The sequence below is a fragment of the Elaeis guineensis genome, chromosome 12, assembly GCF_000442705.2.
Source record: "Elaeis guineensis isolate ETL-2024a chromosome 12, EG11, whole genome shotgun sequence".
Lineage (NCBI taxonomy): Eukaryota > Viridiplantae > Streptophyta > Magnoliopsida > Arecales > Arecaceae > Elaeis > Elaeis guineensis.
This window is the reverse complement of record NC_026004.2, coordinates 861,838-879,638: the sequence shown is the minus strand read 5'-3', so window position 1 is coordinate 879,638 and position 17,801 is coordinate 861,838. Positions and strand designations below refer to the sequence as shown.

General features: G+C 37.4%; 2 protein-coding genes across 2 annotated transcripts; both read right to left on the bottom strand.

The window, feature by feature from the left end:
• Positions 1–421: 421 nt before the first annotated feature.
• LOC105055677 (actin-depolymerizing factor) lies at positions 422–4,846 on the bottom strand. The gene is made up of 3 exons (XM_010937595.4): positions 4,673–4,846; positions 3,017–3,282; positions 422–661 (listed from the first exon to the last, which is right to left on the bottom strand). Exons 1-3 carry the CDS (start codon positions 4,685–4,687, stop codon positions 511–513), a joined length of 432 nt encoding a protein of 143 aa, XP_010935897.1. The 5' UTR covers positions 4,688–4,846; the 3' UTR covers positions 422–510.
• Positions 4,847–12,391: 7,545 nt separating this feature from the next.
• Positions 12,392–17,528, bottom strand: LOC105055816 (inositol phosphorylceramide glucuronosyltransferase 1-like). Its single transcript, XM_073246821.1, has 5 exons — positions 17,483–17,528; positions 16,610–16,674; positions 15,937–16,062; positions 15,636–15,773; positions 12,392–12,754 (listed from the first exon to the last, which is right to left on the bottom strand). Exons 1-5 carry the CDS (start codon positions 17,526–17,528, stop codon positions 12,392–12,394), a joined length of 738 nt encoding a protein of 245 aa, XP_073102922.1.
• Positions 17,529–17,801: the final 273 nt, after the last annotated feature.

Here is a 17,801-nt window from a genome sequence, read left to right as displayed (position 1 = left end):
TCTAAACCATAATGAGCATCTACAGTCATTTAACATAAAGCAAAGACGCCTCTAACTGAAAGCATCTTCCAAATTGAGGGGCGCACACGTTTCAGACAAAATATTAACCATCTACCCAAAATAAACGAGCTCTTCCATTAGCCCTCTCAGGTGCAGACAGTATTTATTCAAATAAGCGATTCCGCATTGAACTCGACGATGCACCTGATCAAATACACCTAAGGGAGCGAGGCCCATATCAAGCTGTTTGTCATGACAAAAGTTTGTGCGTGCGACCAAATCACGAGAAAATATTCATTTGCATCGGTGATACCATGTCACCATTGTAACAAATCAATAAAAAAATTAAAAATAAATAAAATATATAAAATAATATGAGATAGTATCTATAAAAATCAATGTAAAATATAATAATAATTAATAAAATATAAAAATATTTATTAATTTATTATAAATTTAATATGGCATCACCGTTGCAACAAATATTTCGTCCGTCCGGCTTTGCAGACTTTAGTTTGCCCGGTCTCTGAGCACATCCATATCCATCTCTGTGGGGTCGGTGGCCTGAATCTCGTAATGGATGCCGTCAAGCTCCTGTCGAAATCTATCCTTCGATGTGGCGTACAGCATCTTAGCACGGATGCGGGAGATGGCAGGAGACCTATATATTCAATGGTCAAAAAACATTAGTTTTGATGCATCGATAAAGCAATAGATATACATACATATGACAGCTTGACTCTAGAAATTTTTTTTGTACATCCATGAAGCGCTGTAGCTGTACAGGATGGAGTACAGCCTCCAATTTAATTGTAAGAAAAAAAATTTGCGCGGATGCTGCATATATTCAACAGGTCTTAGTCTTAGTCTTACCCACCCATTTATGCTGTATCTGGAATCTGGATGCTGGTTAGAGGATGGACAACACGAGGTTACCCAGCTAACCAGCCAAACAACCCTCAAAAGCGATTGATAACCTTGTTCTGTCAAAAGGCCAAAAACGTAGATAATCATCTTAACGTTATGTTAGGTGGCGGCTGAACCACCCATCTAGCCCCCTAGACCCTATCTTCTTCACCGGTTTTACCCTTAGGTGGCTATTTTTCCACCGTTTCTTTGTTACTGTCTCTCCTCCATGTCGTACAAGCTGCTTTTGCCCGCGGCCGGAGACAATTGTGGCCAAGCGGTTTTTCACCGTTTCTTTATTACAATCTCTCACTTTTTACTGCAGCATTTTTCTCTTCTCTATGCTGCACCAACTACTCTTTACCAACAGCCACCTTGTTCCCAGGCCTTGTTGTTGGCCAAACAGCCCCCTGGTTCCCGGGACTGCTTCTTCGTTCTTACTTCGATCGAGCCCGATTTCAATTACATAATACGTAATTATATACTTTTTCGATGGACCAACTTTTTGCTAACTAACAGACCAGATAGCGCAGGAGCGGAGAGGAACATCCGTGCACCACATTACGATGGCGCCTTTTAAAAAAATGAAAAAATAGCAGAAGAGCAGCTCATGAAATGGCACTCAAGCATTTCAACCCCTGGCAGAAAACAACAAAAAAGAGCAACTCCACCTGAGCATAAATCAATGGGACGCTATACAATGTTCTATTAAGCATATTACATACTACGTAAATGACGTAGAAAACAATGGTCAACCATCTCTCTATGTTTTGAAAGGAGCGAGAGTGATGTTTTCTTCAAGATTATCATGAGGTAGAGACAATAAGGAAAAATCAAAGTACTGGAACTAGATGCACAAAGAGTGATCTTCCGGTACTTCTGAAGATAATGAAATTGAAACTTGGGAAGCCAGAAGATAGAAAGAAGAAAGTAGAGATGATAGGGGTGAGAAAATTGGGTAGGCTCTACCCAATAAGTTGGTGATAGTACTGGGTTAAAATCAGAACTACAGTATGAGGAGCTAAGACATGCTAGACAAACCAAAGATGACAAAAAATATGAGTCGCCATAAAATGAACATTATGGGCATTTCATAGCTATCAAAAATGGAACACAAAAATAATTTTCCTCTTTGCAAGTGACACCATAAAAAATGATTGTCGCTTAAGCAATTAAGAGCAATAGTACAGAGAATGAAACTAGCATATTGATTTATGTCAAGGAGAAACCAGCACTGAGCATTCTGTTCCATGGATCATTTTCATAATAGTTATGCCGAATGATGATGTTACCATACAAAAGATGAAATTAATACATCATCACATACATGAATCAATATCAGCAATGGACTGACTAATTCCATTGCGCTATATTGTTTTTCACATAACGATGATGAATGGACATTTTTAGAACATTTCACAACATATTCCTTTCATCCGTGCTTTTACATACATGAGGGTGCTTTTACCCTCACACAGTTAAAAATGAATCAAGACTACAAAGCACATTAAATTGTTTACAAGCCCAGATAATAAATACAAATTCTAGCAACTCTGATACTTGAACTAAAGGAAATAAACAAACAAGGGAATCAAAATTTCAACATCTAAAAAATAAATATGACAACAAAATAAACATCATTCATATATCTGTAATAATTTTTCTGGTTAACTAAACCCTGCACTCCACATACAAATCATCAGATGATGGTGGCTCGAGATGTCTCCCTTGACAACAATACTGCCAGAAAACCTATAATCATGCAAGCCTATTAAGTTATATGATGGTCTGCTGGCCCTAGGGTGTCCAGTAATTGTTGCAACAGTCTCATCATGGTCTTGTTCACCATTAGAAAGGTTGATTATGTGATGGGACACAAAGTAATTCACAAGAATCACATAGCTTTCTAAAACCAATTAGTAAAGTTAATTGCTTTCTAAAACAGTGTTAATCACCTAATTCTTAAATCACTTTTCTATAATTAGCATCCACAAAAACAATGGTATGTCTCATTCAGAATCTCAATTGATGTTGACAAAATGGCATAATTGTGTAGATAAAAAACCAAACTTCCAAGCCATAATTATTTAGGAGCTAGAAAGAAACTAACCATGCAATAAAAAATATCTTGCTCTTCTGGCAGTTCTCATCAGTCACAAAATCAAAGTCGTAGACAGCATATCGACAATCATTCTCAGGCAATGCAGCAGCAAAATCATCATAGCTCTCCCCTGGAGCTCCTGTCTTCTCAACAACAACCTCCTTTTTCTTTTCATCAATCTTGAATATCACATAACGATGCACTTTCTTCCTTTTCAGTTCAAGAAATGTATTCTTGCTGTGTTCAGCTACTCCCATCCCAGAGGATGCACTTGACTGCAGATCAATGCCAAACGGTTAATCCTCATAACAAACTTTATCGTAATTAAGGCATCCCATTAATATCTACCACGTTAGCAATGGGATGCAAAAGTAAAAGCCGGACGGTTAAAACTGGTATATTACTCGCGTAAAAGGCCGAACTCAAAGAACTAACCTTTGATTATCAGCCTTTTTTAACAAGTTCATTGACAGGATGCAAAGTAAATGCAGAAACAGAAACTAATACATTATTCACACAAAAGCCTCAACTGAAAAGGACCAGGTTTCAATTATTTAATGTCAAAGCATTTTACCAAATTATGATGATCCAACTTAACCTACCATCACCACATAAAAATGAAAAAGTAATTAAAATAGGGATTTTTTGTTTTTTTTTTTTTTTTAAAAAAAAAGAGATACCGCAGTGAAACAAAATCAACATAAGACAGGCAATATTGTAATCAAAATCAGCCGAAATTAAATGATTTCCATTCCATTCCGATCAATGAAAATACTCTAGAAAAGGAATCTTCATATGAAGAAACAATGAGGCGTCAAGAATTAATATATCCAACAGAAGGCCATCCGCACTTAAAGAAAAGAAAAGCCTAATAACTCAACCTACAATTGTAAACTGTCAACTGTCAATCGTGAAGGGAAGGTTACAAGAGGTAATGCAGAGAAAATTTGGCATCTACGATACGGTCTGACATATAGAAATGGAGAAAAAAGGATCAAATTGTAAAGGATAAACTATTTATTTACTGTACTAACACACAGAAAGATGATGATGATCTTTGTGAAGATGTTGGAGGGGCATGTTAACTTATGGCAAAGTTTAAAATCATTGGTTCATCCAACAGTGCAACTATGAGTCCCCTTGTTGGTTTTCTCTGCTACAGAAATCTGTGTCAGCTCTTATTACTAATGCTTCACATCTGCAGTCTGTAAAGAAGATGGGTGCTGCTTTCTATGCGTAGGGATGATATCCTTGTTCTGTTTTGGTTCTTAAAGAGTATTTTTTCAGCGGTCTGTAATCTACAACACAGTCATGTCTATTGTAAATATCTTTCTTTTCTTAATAAAGATGGGTGGCTGATCTATTCCAGCCTCCCCTACTCCTCAAAAAAGATGATCTTTGTGCTAGACGAAGGATCTTTTATCCTACGATGAAGAGGACATCAAGAAATCCATCAAGATTTGCCCAATTCCCAAATGAAAACAGAAGGAGAGAGCGGTCCGATCGTCCCCCAGACATTCACCATAAGACGCTACTGTTTTCACATGAACCAGCCTCAATTTCATAAAAAATTTCAAGAAATCTTGAAGCAAACCAATCAAAACTAGTATCCACCAAAAAAAATCAAAGAGAAACAGCAGCAACAAGCAAAGATCCGACTCTTACCATTCGGAACGACATGGCTCCTCCTCGATCTGGGAGGCAGAGAGAGAGAGAGAGAGCGATTAAGGAATGAAGGGAGGAATGGGGACGCAGGGAGACTAGAAGGCAGAGGCTCCGTGATTTGGTCGGAAAGGTGACAAGGATTATTTTTATATATATAGAAAAAGGCCAACAGAACGAAAGAATATTTCCTTTTCTCCGATTATTTTTTTTAAATGAAATGAATCTTAAAAAAAAAAAGAAGAAGAAAAGAAAAGAACACAGAGATGTCAGGAAGAGCGCGGACGAGAAAATGGTATTGGAAGGAGAGACCAAACAGGGTAATAAAGGCGGGCGCCGCGTCGCATCGCGTTTCTGGCAGGCACAGTGGAGCGAACGCGAGACCTCTAAAGCAGCGAATAGTCCGAAAGATCACGGTCGTCTAAGATGCACGATTATTGGGATTGCGTCCTGAGTCGTCAACTTCAGGTCGCCGACTTCCTTCTCTTGTCTGCCACGTGTCTTTCTTTTGAAAAAAAAAAAAAAGGAAAAGAGAAACACCGCGTTGAATCCACGCGATGGTAGGCCTAAGCATGGACCGGAATCAAAACGGTCATGATGTGCGTGGGGACAGACCCACATGGAGCATCCGGTTTACGTCGAACCCGTTCGGTTTGATTTGAGTTGCAAATGACTTTTAGACACGGTCCGACTCGTATCCTAAGCAGCGTTCCTTCCTTGCTGACTCAGCAGACTTGCGTGAGGGAGAATCTCATTTGGCAGACGGGCGGGTGGTTCATGAGATCCCGTCCATTTAGACGTCCTTCCGAGTTCCGACCCTCCGAGTAAAGCATATTTTGAAAACGTGCCTTTCCAAACGGGCCGTTTTCTAGGCGCACAAGCATTGATCCCAAGCGGATTGTATTTATCAATTGCTTTGACACACGCTCTCCCTGCCATATCCAGTGATGGCATGCGGATCTGATGATTTGAGCACAGTTTCAGCTCAAAAGGCAGTACCCTTTGCCAGAGCCACCATCCCACGAGCAACAGTTATTTCTATTACACCCGATACATGGGGAAAAGAAATCTAACACCAATGAACTTGCGATATTTCTATTTCGCTTACAAAAGAGAGAATTATTGACATCAAGCATGTAACATCGCATCGATTCCGTTTTCCTTTCTCCTGCTCTTCCCCTCCCTATAACTCAGCCTCTTGGCTAATACATGGAAATCGTTCTCTAACAACTTCGGTTTTATATTCAGTCCATTCGATTGGGAAGAGAGCTTATAACACAAAACACAAAAATATGATTAATATTGTCTCAGGCAAATCTGAAACGATAAATGAATACAAGAACAATGGTACCATGGCCATGAAAGGTTAAATAGTACAATTTCGTATTTCATCGGACATATAAATTGTACAGACCCCTACAACAAGAAAAATTATACCCAGTGATGGTATAAAATATTCTAATTTACACCGGTACTTTCTATCTCAAGCCGACCATCATGCTCCTACTTAGATACCTACTATGTGGGATGCAAGGAGCGGGACTGCCATCCCGTAATCTTTCTTCACAGAGGGTACAGTACTTTCCTGCTCCAATGCTTGTTGGAATTAAACTTGATTTTTCTAAAAAGCTCTACAAATATGAAAGAAAGATTGCTCTAGAAGGTCCTAGAAAGATTGCTCTAGAAGATCCTACAAATATAGAAGAAAGATTTCTCTATAAGACCCTATGAAAATAGTAGGAGAAATTCTCTAGAAGGTCCTGCAAATATAGAAGAAAGATTTCTCTAGAAGGCCTTACGAATATAGTAGGAGGAATTCTCTAGAAGGCTCTACAAAAGTCAAAAATTTCTTGTCATAAAATTCTAAAAATAGTTAGTATGTAGAAGGTTCCATAAAGTCCTATAAATATGTCTTGTAATCCTTTTCTTGTAATTAAATAAAATTTTTAGAATTCAAATCTTTCTATCCTCTATTCTTACTCTTTCTCTACAATAGAATTTCTCCCTACTCCCTCCTAAGTCCATCAAATTTAGTATCAGAGCCACAAAAGATCCATGGCCTCCATGAACTTTGTTCAATCCCAAATACCCAAACTCACCAAAGACAACTATGATAATTGGTGTATCCAAATGAAGGCTTTGCTCAGATCTCTTGACGTTTGGGATCTTGTAGAAGATGGCTACATGAAACCGATAGAAGATGAAGTAATGCTCACACAAGAGCAAAAGAAACAAAATAAGGAGTTGAAAAAGAAAAATAAGAAGGTCCTCTACACACTCTACCAAAGTGTAGATGAAGATACATTCGAGATCATCACCGGAGCCACAACATCAAAAGAGGCATGGGACTTACTACAAATGGCACATAAAGGAGCAAAAAAGGCGAAGAAGATTCAACTACAATCTTTGAGGTCTGAATTTGAATCTTTAAAAATGATAATTGGAGAATCAATTTCTGATTACTTTTCAAGAATGATATCTATAGTCAATCAATTGAAAAGAAATGGTGAAAAAATTATTGATGTTCGAGTCGTGGAAAAAATTTTACGCTCTTTAGATGCAAAATTTGACTTCATTGTTGTAACCATTGAAGAATCAAAGGAACTGAAAGAGATGACTATAGAGCAACTCATGGGCTCTTTACAAGCACATGAATAAAAGCTTTCTAAGAGGATGGAAGAAAAGCCCATTGAGCAAGTACTTCAAACAAATCTTACACTACAAGAAAAAAGTGATCCAAAAGATAAAACAAGTTTTCGTGGTCGAGACCGTGGAAGAAGAGGAAGAGGTAGAAGATTCCATCAAGATCAACCACAAAGAAGTCAAGGAGACACAAGAGACTTCCATGCCCGAGGTCATGGTAGAGGAAGATTTTTTAATCCTAGAGGAAGAGAAAGGCATGCATAACAAGCACCACATTGTTTTGTTTGTAAAAAATATGGGCACTATGCTAAAGATTGTTGGTACAAAGATGATGCTAATTATGTGGATGAGAAAATTTATTTTACAAAAGAACAAGAAGAAGAAGTAACCCTACTCTTGGCCTACAACAGTACTACTGGTGTTGCCAAAAGAAGTACTTCGTATCTTGATACAGGTGCTAGCAATCATATGTGTGGCATGAAAGAGATGTTTTTTGAGATGGATGAAAGCTTCAAAGGCTCAGTGACTTTTGGTGACTTCTCTACAAGGTCAGTTCAAGGGAAAGGTAAAACTCTCATCAAGCTCAAATATGGTACACAAAATTTTATTTCGGATGTCTATTATATTTCTGATATGAAAAGCAACATTTTTAGTTTGGGTCAATTGCTTGAAAAGGGCTATGACATTCATATGAAAGAATTGGGCCTTTCTATTAGAGACAACAATAACACTCTTATTGCATATATTTCTATGTCAAAAAATAGAATATTTGAGTTGAGTTTGCATGTTGATGATTCTTCCTATATGATGGCATAAATTTTTTATGATTCTACTCTATGGCATCTTAGATATGGATATTTAAACTTTGATGGACTAAAACTTTTGTCTAGCAAAAATATGGTGACAAAGATGCCTTGGTTGAAAATGCCCAAGAAAAAATGTGAAACTTATATAGTTGGAAAGCAACAAAAGAGAAGTTTCATTTCAAGAAGGTCAAGAAAAGCAACAAAACCATTGGAGCTGATATATTCAGATGTTTGTGGGCCGATCAAACCAATGTCTATGGGAGGTAACAAATATTATCTCTCCTTTACTGATGATTATTCTGGAAAGATATGGATTTATCTGCTGAAAGAAAAGAGTGAAGAATTTCAAAAATTTAAAGAATTCAAATCTCTTGTTGAGAAACAAAATGGTTTTCAAATTAAAACTTTGAGATCGGATCGCGGCGGCGAGTATTTATTTAATGAGCTTTCAAATTTTTTTAAAGAATATGGAATTACTCATCAAGTTACTATGCCTTATTCACCTCAACAAAATAGAGTTTCAGAAAGAAAGAATAGAACTATTTTAAATATGGTTCGATGTATATTAAAAGATAAAAATATGCCTAAAGAATTATGGGGAGAAGCAGTTGCTTGTGCAGTTTATTTGTTGAACAGATTTCTCTCAAAAAGACTTTACAATATGACACCCGAGCAAGCATGGAGTTCATATAAGCCTAAGGTTGATCATCTTCGCATCTTTGAAAGTGTTGCTTATGTCAAAGTGCCCGAAGAGAAAAGGACCAAATTTGATGACAAAGGAGAAAAGTGTATTTTTTTAGGTTATGCTGAAAATTTAAGCGGCTATAAGCTGTATAATCCTATTACAAAGAAAGTGATCTTCTCAAGAGATGTTGATTTTGATGAAAAGCAAATGTGGAGTTGGCAAGATAATAACAAAATACAAGAAAACAAGGAATATATTGAAGAAGAAGAAGAGCCAAAGCATCAAGAAAAAATTTCATCAACCCCACAACAAAGTTCAAGACATCCATCTCCACAAAAAAGTTCAAGTAGAAAAGTATACAAAAATTGGAGTATCCAAGAATTGCTTGACATCACAAAGTGTCTTGATGCTAATGATTATAGTATGTTTTGCCTTTTTGCAGATTGTGATCCAATTGAGTTCCATGATGCAAATAAAGAAGAAAAATAGAGAAATGCCATGCATGAAGAAATTTTATCAATCGAGAAGAATGACACTTGGGAACTCATAAATCTTTCCCAAGATCATCAAGTGATTGGAGTCAAATGGATGTACAAAACAAAGACAAATGCAAGAGGAGAAATTGAAAAATATAAAGCTCGTTTGGTGGTGAAAGGCTACAAACAACAATATAGTATTGATTATGATGAAGTTTTTTCTCCAATTGTTCGAATGGAGACGGTACGTCTTCTTATTTCCTTAGCGGCTCAAATGAAATGAAAAATTTTTCAAATGGATGTAAAATCAGCTTTTTTGAATGGCTATTTGGATAAAAAAAATTACGTAGAACAACCTTTGGGTTTTATTCAAAAAGGACAGGAAGACAAAGTCTACAAACTCAAAAGAGCTCTCTATGGATTGAAACAAGCTCCACGAGCCTGGAATACAAGGATTGACAAATATTTTGCTGAAAATAGTTTTCAAAAATACCTTCTTGAACATTCTCTTTATATAAAGATTAATAATATTGGTGGTATTCTATTTGTCTGCCTATACGTGGATGATTTGATATTTACAGGGAATAGTCTCACAATGATTGAAGATTTCAAGACTTCAATGATCAAAGAATTTGAGATGACGGATCTTGGCCTAATGTCTTACTTTTCAGGTATTGAAGTCAACCAATCAAATGAAGGCATATTCATTTTACAAAGCAAATATGCAAAGGAGATTTTGAAGAAATTTAACATGGAGAAGTGTAATTCTAGCAACACCCCAATCGAATAAAACACCAAATTGAGCAAAGATGGAGAAGAAGATCTTGTCAATCCAACATATTATAAAAGTTTGGTTGGAAGCTTAAGATATCTTACAAGCACAAGACCGGATATTGCCTATAGTGTTAGAGTTATAAGTCGTTACATGGATAAGCTAAGAATGAATCACTTAATCGCCGCAAAAAGAATTCTTCGATATATCAAAGGTACACAAGATTATGGTATTTTTTATTCATCTACTAACCCAATAAAGCTAGTTGGATTTTGTGATAGCAATTGGGTTGGAGATATTGATTATAGAAAAAGTACAAGTGGATTTACTTTTTATATTGAAGGTGCAGCATTCACATGGTCTTCAAAGAAGCAACAAATAGTTACACTTTCATCTTGTGAAGCAGAGTATGTTATAGTAGTAAATTATGTTTGTCATGCATTATGGCTTCAAAGACTTCTACAAGAAATGAAGATTTCACAAGAAGAGCCAACAAGTATTTTTGTTGACAATAAATCAGCTATACAACTTGCCAAAAATCCAATCTTTCATGATCAGAGCAAGCACATCGACACAAGGTTTCACTTCATTCAAGATTGTATCAAAGACAAAGAGGTACAACTTTTCTACATTCCAACAAAAGATCAGATAGCCGATATCTTCACAAAACCTCTCGAGGTGGTAGATTTTGAAAAGCTAAGAGGCATGCTTGGAGTCATGAAGGTTCAAGTTTAAAGGAGGGTGTTGGAATTAAATTTGATTTTTCTAGAAGACTCTACAAATATGGAAGAAAGATTTCTCTAGAAAACCCTACAAAGATTTCTCTAGAAGATCCTATACATATAGAAGAAAGATTTCTCTAGAAGGCCCTACGAATATAGTAGGAGGAATTCTCTAGAAGGTCCTATAAATATAGAAGAAAAATTTCTCTAGAAGGCCCTACGAATATAGTAGGAGAAATTTTCTAGAAGGTTCTACAAAAGTCAAAGATTTTTTATCATGAAATTCTAAAAATAATTAGTATGTAGAAGGTTCCATAAAGTCCTATAAATATGTTTTGTAATCCTTTTCTTTTAATTAAATAAAGTTTTTAGAATTCAAATCTTTCTATCCTCTATTCTTACTCTTTCTCTATAATAAAATTTCTTCCTACCTCCTCCTAAGTCCATCAATGCTAACAAAATAGCCACCCGCTTGAACCACAATTGATGATTACAAAGTGGTTGCGGCATCTTGAAATTGCTACGGGGGCAGGCCACAGCATTTCTAAGAAGGCCCTCGTTCAGATTAGCAGCAAGATCTTTGCTAGAAGCTCTTTAGTTTTTTAGGTCTCATATATCAAGCTGAAGACTTTGTCGGCTGCTGGCCTCAACCTTGATCCTCATCAGCTATGACTCCTTTGATAAACGATAATGTCTTCATAGAGCTGAGAAAATTTTGCAATACCCAAGAACAAACAAAATTTACTATCGAAATGTAAATAGCAAACAGGTGTAAACTACATGCTACTGCTGCTCGCAGTCAATATAATAAACATATGCTTCTCATTCTTGGCGGGTCATGATAATCAAGTCCCCTAACCAAGGCTCCGATGGCAAGATGCTCTGAAGCATATGTCATGAACGATGCCGATATGAGAACCCCAGATGCCATCAAACCTAACCTGTGATGCGTAAGTAGTAGGGCATAACATCAATAATTAAGAAATTAATACCACAGAAAATTTTACCTCTCCGGCATTTCATTTATGCAGATGAAGATTCAAAACAGGTTGCTAGTGAAAAACACTTTCGTTCCTACTATGTTAGAGCTAAAGACAGGATGGGATGAGAAATTGTGAATTCAGTTGACCAGCACAGAACTGATGCGCACAAAAGAAATGGACTTCAAAGAGCATTTAGAGAAGCTCGAGCAAGAAATGTGGAGCATCAGGATGCTTGAAATTTTAATTAGTTAAGAATAACAGACCTTAACTGGTGATATTTGCAAAAAAGAATCTATCATCTACAGCTAGTAAAGCAAAGATGAGAAAAGCGTATCGGACAGCATTTGGAGAAGGGGAAGACACACATGATCATTCGAAAGTTGGATGGCAAGAATTGCTTGAAAGTGGCTAAACACCTAATTAGACGAGGGGCAGTTAGGAATACTTCAAACGGCAAACTTAATCTTCGCCTGATGCAGTGTAGCCCATACTGATTAGTAATATGGAGAAAGAATCTTTCAGAAGCTAGTACCTTACAAAAAGAGCAGTGATACCTAACATGCATGGGCATCCCAATGCCATATAATCATGTGGCAACGTCACAGTAAGATGGATGGCGTTGATGACCTGCATCACTAGTAAACCTCCAAAACAATCCGCAGAGGTTCGTAAAGATATTTATATGCTGATGCAGCAGATTTAAATCTTAAAAAACCTTTGCCTGAGTCATAGACAGAGAAGTCTACACATGTGAGCATGGTTCCTGCTTGATTTGATGTTGTCTTTCCCCTATGGTAAAGCAAGCGCAGATAACTTCCAAATATAATAAAAAAGGCAGTAAATGTCCACTCGTACATCAGCAGCAAACCGGTCCATGGCATCACTTGCCGAGGTACAACCGCAAATTGCACTTCCGATATTGTGGCAGCTATGAAGCAGAAAACAACAGAGGCTGCACTCAGATAAGCATGTAGCTTCGAATGTGTGCCATTTGAGAACTGTTAAGACAGCACATAGATTGTTCCATCATATAATGGGACTTTGACATAAAATCAACAAGGCAAAATTGAGAATAACAAGCTTTCAAGGTCTGCCAAACAGATTGTGAAAAGAAGCTGCTCAACCACCGGCTCAGCAAGGATGACCAAAGGACTCCATCACTCATTCTGATTCTATTAGGACAACTGATCTATGGTCTTATTGATGTATTTTCTTTCAAACTAGACAGTTCTGTCTTGACTTGCTATATTCATATTCAGATGCTTAGAAACAAATATTATAATCAAATGACAATATTTAACCTTTAGAATGACTGACAATAAAATCAATTGCTTGACCTAAAATGTCATCAAATTTCAAAATTATTTCAGCAGAGATGTAAATGTCTTCAAAGAAGTTCATATGTTTTAACTTGTTGAAAGACTCCTGATTGTTTCCCAGGCACACCGCCTCACCCCTCGTACCCCCACCAAGAGCAAGAAATAAAGTTATACACCATCACGGATGACTAAAAATATCAAAATCTCAGTTGGCCTGGAAATTATCAATTAAACACTGGTAATCACTTCGAAACATAGCATCTTATTTTTCTACTTTCAACCGCATATTGTAGTATTCAACAATAACTGAAGCTCATTTATCAGCAAACTTCTACTAATTGTTTGGTCTCCAGTGACAATCATTGGAACTAAGCTACTTTAAAGGAAAATGTCTGCTAATATTTAAATTCTTCAGTTCATTTGCATTTTTTATTCTTCAGTTCATCTGCAAGGAGATTTTTGTACGCCAAAAAATCCTTATCTGCATAAATGTTTCTTAAATATGACTTCCCGAAAATATTCCATCTTATTATGACATCTTAGAAGAAACTCTGATCCGACATCACTAAAGCAACATTGAAAAAAAAAATTGAAGCCTAATGATGTGCCCTTTATGCCAGCCTGAGTCCAGGCAGGAGAAGAGGTGCAGGATCAAGACAGGGGAGAGAGACGGGGTGATGGAGAGGAAGCAGGAGTTTTAAGAATAAATAGAGTGTGTCAAAGTGTAAAACATAGTAGATATGCAAACTGATATGTGGTATTAAATACATGATATTCTATTTTTTTATTTAACTTTGGGCAGGTCAGTCCAGGCTCTTACAAAAAACTTAGCCTGAATTTCCGTCGGCACTTGAATTTCTAGGTCTGCCCTGCCCAATGGACCAAAAATCCCTGCCCAAGCCTCCGAACAGGCCCGGCCTAATTTGCATAGATCCTCCTGGGGTGGAGCAAATAATCGAAATTCAAAGAAACGCATCCAATCTGGCCCAATAAATATCGATTTCGATTAGTTAAAAAATATAAATCGAATGAAATCAGGTTGAGACTTGTAAAAAATTGATTATTTATGATCGAATTCGGTTTCTATATTTTTAATCCGTATGAAACAGAACCGATCGATGTATTTTACGAACTTACTTTCATTTTTGAGGCGGCGTGGTTTAGACTTTAATACTTCATTTTAAAAAATATCTCATTATCTATTTGGATTCATTGGAATATTAATGTTAAATTATTGATGGAAGCACATCAATTTCAAACAATTCTAAAATGAAAGCTTTCGGATGTTGTTTTCGGATGAGTAAATCTTCTCTGCTTCTGTTTTATTTTATACAGATTCAAAAATAAATCTATAATTTATAACTTATAAAATTTAAAATTATTTTATATTAAATTGATTAAAAATAAATAAATAAGCTTAAATGGGCCAACATTAGATTTAAAATCAATATTGGGTCAACATTGAAGTCCAAACCGATACAACCTATGTGAATCCACTACGGACCATTAACTTCGATTTCAAATAATTTATACATGATAAATAGTCGGCAATGGATTGAATTTTCTTCAATTTGATTAGATTCGATTAAATAATTTTTTTTTTCAATCTGATTAAATTTGATCTGTGCTTAGCCTTAGTCCCCTCCGAAATCCTCTGGCTTCATAAGTACTAAGTTTTTTTTGAAAGTGTTCTGGAAGAGCCCCTTCTATCATTACATCGGTCATTGGGTAGCTATAACGCATAAAATATGACAATAACTGAATCATCTTGAAAAATATAAGCCAATGAAACACCTTGACAATTAGAAGAAAGCCGGTCATCTTAAACTTTATTTATTTTAAAAAAAAAAAAAAACAATGATGGAATATGCTAGCTTCAGATATGTATATTTTGAGACAAAACAAAAATGAACCTGCTCATTTTTTGATAAAAATTCTCAAGAATTCCCTCAAAGCAATTTCAGATCCTTACCTATCTAATTGTGATTAAATCACATCTCTATAGAGACAAGAATGACATTAACATGGAGTCCCCCGGCGTGGCTTGTCTAAGGAACTGATAAAGCAGTATAAAATAATATGATCATGGCAGTTTTTGAAGGTTAGGAAACATATTGAACTTCATCTTTCACAGCAAAATCGTGTAAACATGTTACCAATGATGTTTTATGCATCTAATGTTTAGTTCAATAAGCTAAAGAATTCAATAGGTTTTATTTTCTTGCGGACAATTGGAAACAATATATATGATTTTGCATCAGAAAATATTATACCCGTCGATTTGATTTAATGATAGAAGATGAAGTGGCACTACCACCAGAACAAGTAGGAAGCCCACCACCAGAGTTGAATCTGCAATAGATACGTCTAGCATAACCACATAAACTCGACAAGTCCCCGCTCATCTTACTCAAAAAAAAAAGAAAGACAAGTCCCTGTTCATCTGCAGCGATAACACAAGTCAGTCGTCAGTGCGCTTGTTTCTGTGAACCCATGTATCTCGTATTGTTCTGTTTTCAGAATTTTGACGCATTGGCTATCTAAGTCAGCAACTGCTAACCTGAATGCAGGACCTACGGTAACATAATAGTAAAGCACATGTGGGAATGACAACAAGAAGTTTGAGAAGCAGCTGCCGATTGGGGTTTCTTCCACCACCACTTCCTGGAAGAGATTCTTCAAGCTTTACCCGAACATTCTGCAGCATAACCGGACCACAGATAAATAACAATTTAACTGGAGTAAAATTTACAATGAACAATGTGATTTGACTCTTTTAGGCAACCAAATACAACAACTGCTTGACCGGTTCAATGTGCAATTATAAGAAGATTGATGACCAGCAACAAATAAAGCTGCACCTGCCAAACACCTACATGTTTTGCAAGCCAAGCTGTCCACCAGTTCCAGGGTTTAAGCGGGCCAAGTGCATAATGAATGACTTTAAGTTCCGTTTTCATTAACCATCCACTGCCCATAAAACACATCTGCAATAGATCAGCAGGTGAGAAACAGAAAACATGTAGTTTAAGAGACTGGATTAAATGATCAGACAAAATCAAATAAAAAAATAAAGGAAACAAGAATAATGCAGAATGATACCAACTCAGACGCTCTAAATTATCATTAATTTGAATTCATTTTGGCTGACTAAAGGCAATGAGCACAAGAAATTGTGCAAGCAAAAAAAAAAAAAAGAAAGAAAGATAGAAATTCGTAGTTTCAAAATCCTTTCAACACGAAGTTGCATGAGACAGGAAACATGTTCAATAATAGTTTTTTAAGTGACGTCTTGCTCACTAAGCACAGGTCAAAGCAAGTACAAATACAAATGGTTCCTCAAAAGTAGAAAACTAATAAGTCTTATTCCTTTGTAAAGACAGAACTTGCCTCACATACGGTAAATGATGTCATCATTATGAATGACAATTTCGGAAGAATAAGAAGTGCCCCCATACTGAAAAAAAAAAAAAAAAAGATATCTTAATGTATGAGGCTCTAGCCATTGTAGGGTCCGGGGCCAATTAGACTTACCCTCGCAGAGGAGAGACTGTTTCTGTATTTGAACCCATCAAGCAATCTTATCATCAGTCCAAGATCTGTCCACAAGAAATGCACCCATATTATACCTAAAAAATTCTAATATTCTTTTTTTTTTAAGAAATATGATACCCTATTATTTTTGATAGCTTAATTCTATAATAGGGGAGTAGAATACTTTGGATAAGATAAAAAGGTAATATATTACTGACTGTACAACAACTTCAGAAAATCCCTCGGCTAACCAATAAAGCTGGAATGACCAGTGGTTGTGGTCATGGAGCTTCAGGCTCCAGCTAAGTTTGCATCATTAGCTCCTGAAGGCAATCTTGAGTCTTATAAGATGGGAGTACAAATAAAGGTGCCTCTCTCCACAGCATAGCTGGCTTCTGCGAGTTCAAGAAACTTCAACAAAGAATTATGGATTTTATAACGGTAAATGACTAAGAATTATGGGCCAAATAGGGTAAAGATTTTCCCAATAATAGATTACTCTGTCATAATTGTTGCGGCCAATCGCCTCGTCGTCCGATCGCCGGGAAGCGTGCACCTGCAAAAGGAAGTCCGCACTTACCGGAGGCGGCTCCGGCGGGGACCCTCCGACGGTCAAGTCAGAGAGGTGACTGGGCAACAGTGAAATGCAGACAGAGAGCTCTGAGAAAGAGGGAGAGAGAGAGAGGAGCGGGCCTGCGTATGTGGGAGAGACGGGCGGATCGATCCTTTGCACTGTTGCCTTTCCCGGTATATATAGTGGAGCTAGGTATGGCGCCGTCATTAATGGCGCGGACAAGTGAGGAACTGTCAACTCACTGTAGGCTGTCAGAGCCGCCGTGAAAACGTCATGTCGCCGTGGGGCTGTCAAATCACCAGGGTTGACAATGCCCTCGGTGGGACAATGCCCCCAGGTAGCCATGCCGCATGTCCGTGTCAGAGCTGGCAAGGTCTGGCGGCTGTACGGCGGTTGGAGGAGTCGACCGACCCTAGGTCGGTGGCCAGCTGTGTGGCGTCGGGTGGAGATTCGGGCCCCTCCGATGGTCAGCCGGGCATGTTGCGAGAGTCGGCCATCAGACTTCCTGGCCGGAGTCGGCCAGTCGGTCGGTCGGAGTCGGCCAGTCGGTCGGTCGACCGTCGGAGTCGGCCAGTCGGTCGGTCGGCCAGTCGGTCGGTCGGCCAGTCAGAGTCGCCC

Coding starts and splice junctions, on each gene's coding strand:
- LOC105055816 (XM_073246821.1), bottom strand. CDS start 17,528: ATGGCTACCTGGGGGCATTGTCCCACCGAGGGCATTGTCAACCCTG. Junction 16,675..17,482: donor CGAGGGCATTGTCAACCCTG/GTGATTTGACAG, acceptor TCTTGTGGACAG/ATCTTGGACTGATGATAAGA. Junction 12,755..15,635: donor ACCGTAGGTCCTGCATTCAG/GTTAGCAGTTGC, acceptor CTGTCTTAACAG/TTCTCAAATGGCACACATTC.
- LOC105055677 (XM_010937595.4), bottom strand. Junction 662..3,016: donor AAGATATTTTTTATTGCATG/GTTAGTTTCTTT, acceptor TTGAATATATAG/GTCTCCTGCCATCTCCCGCA.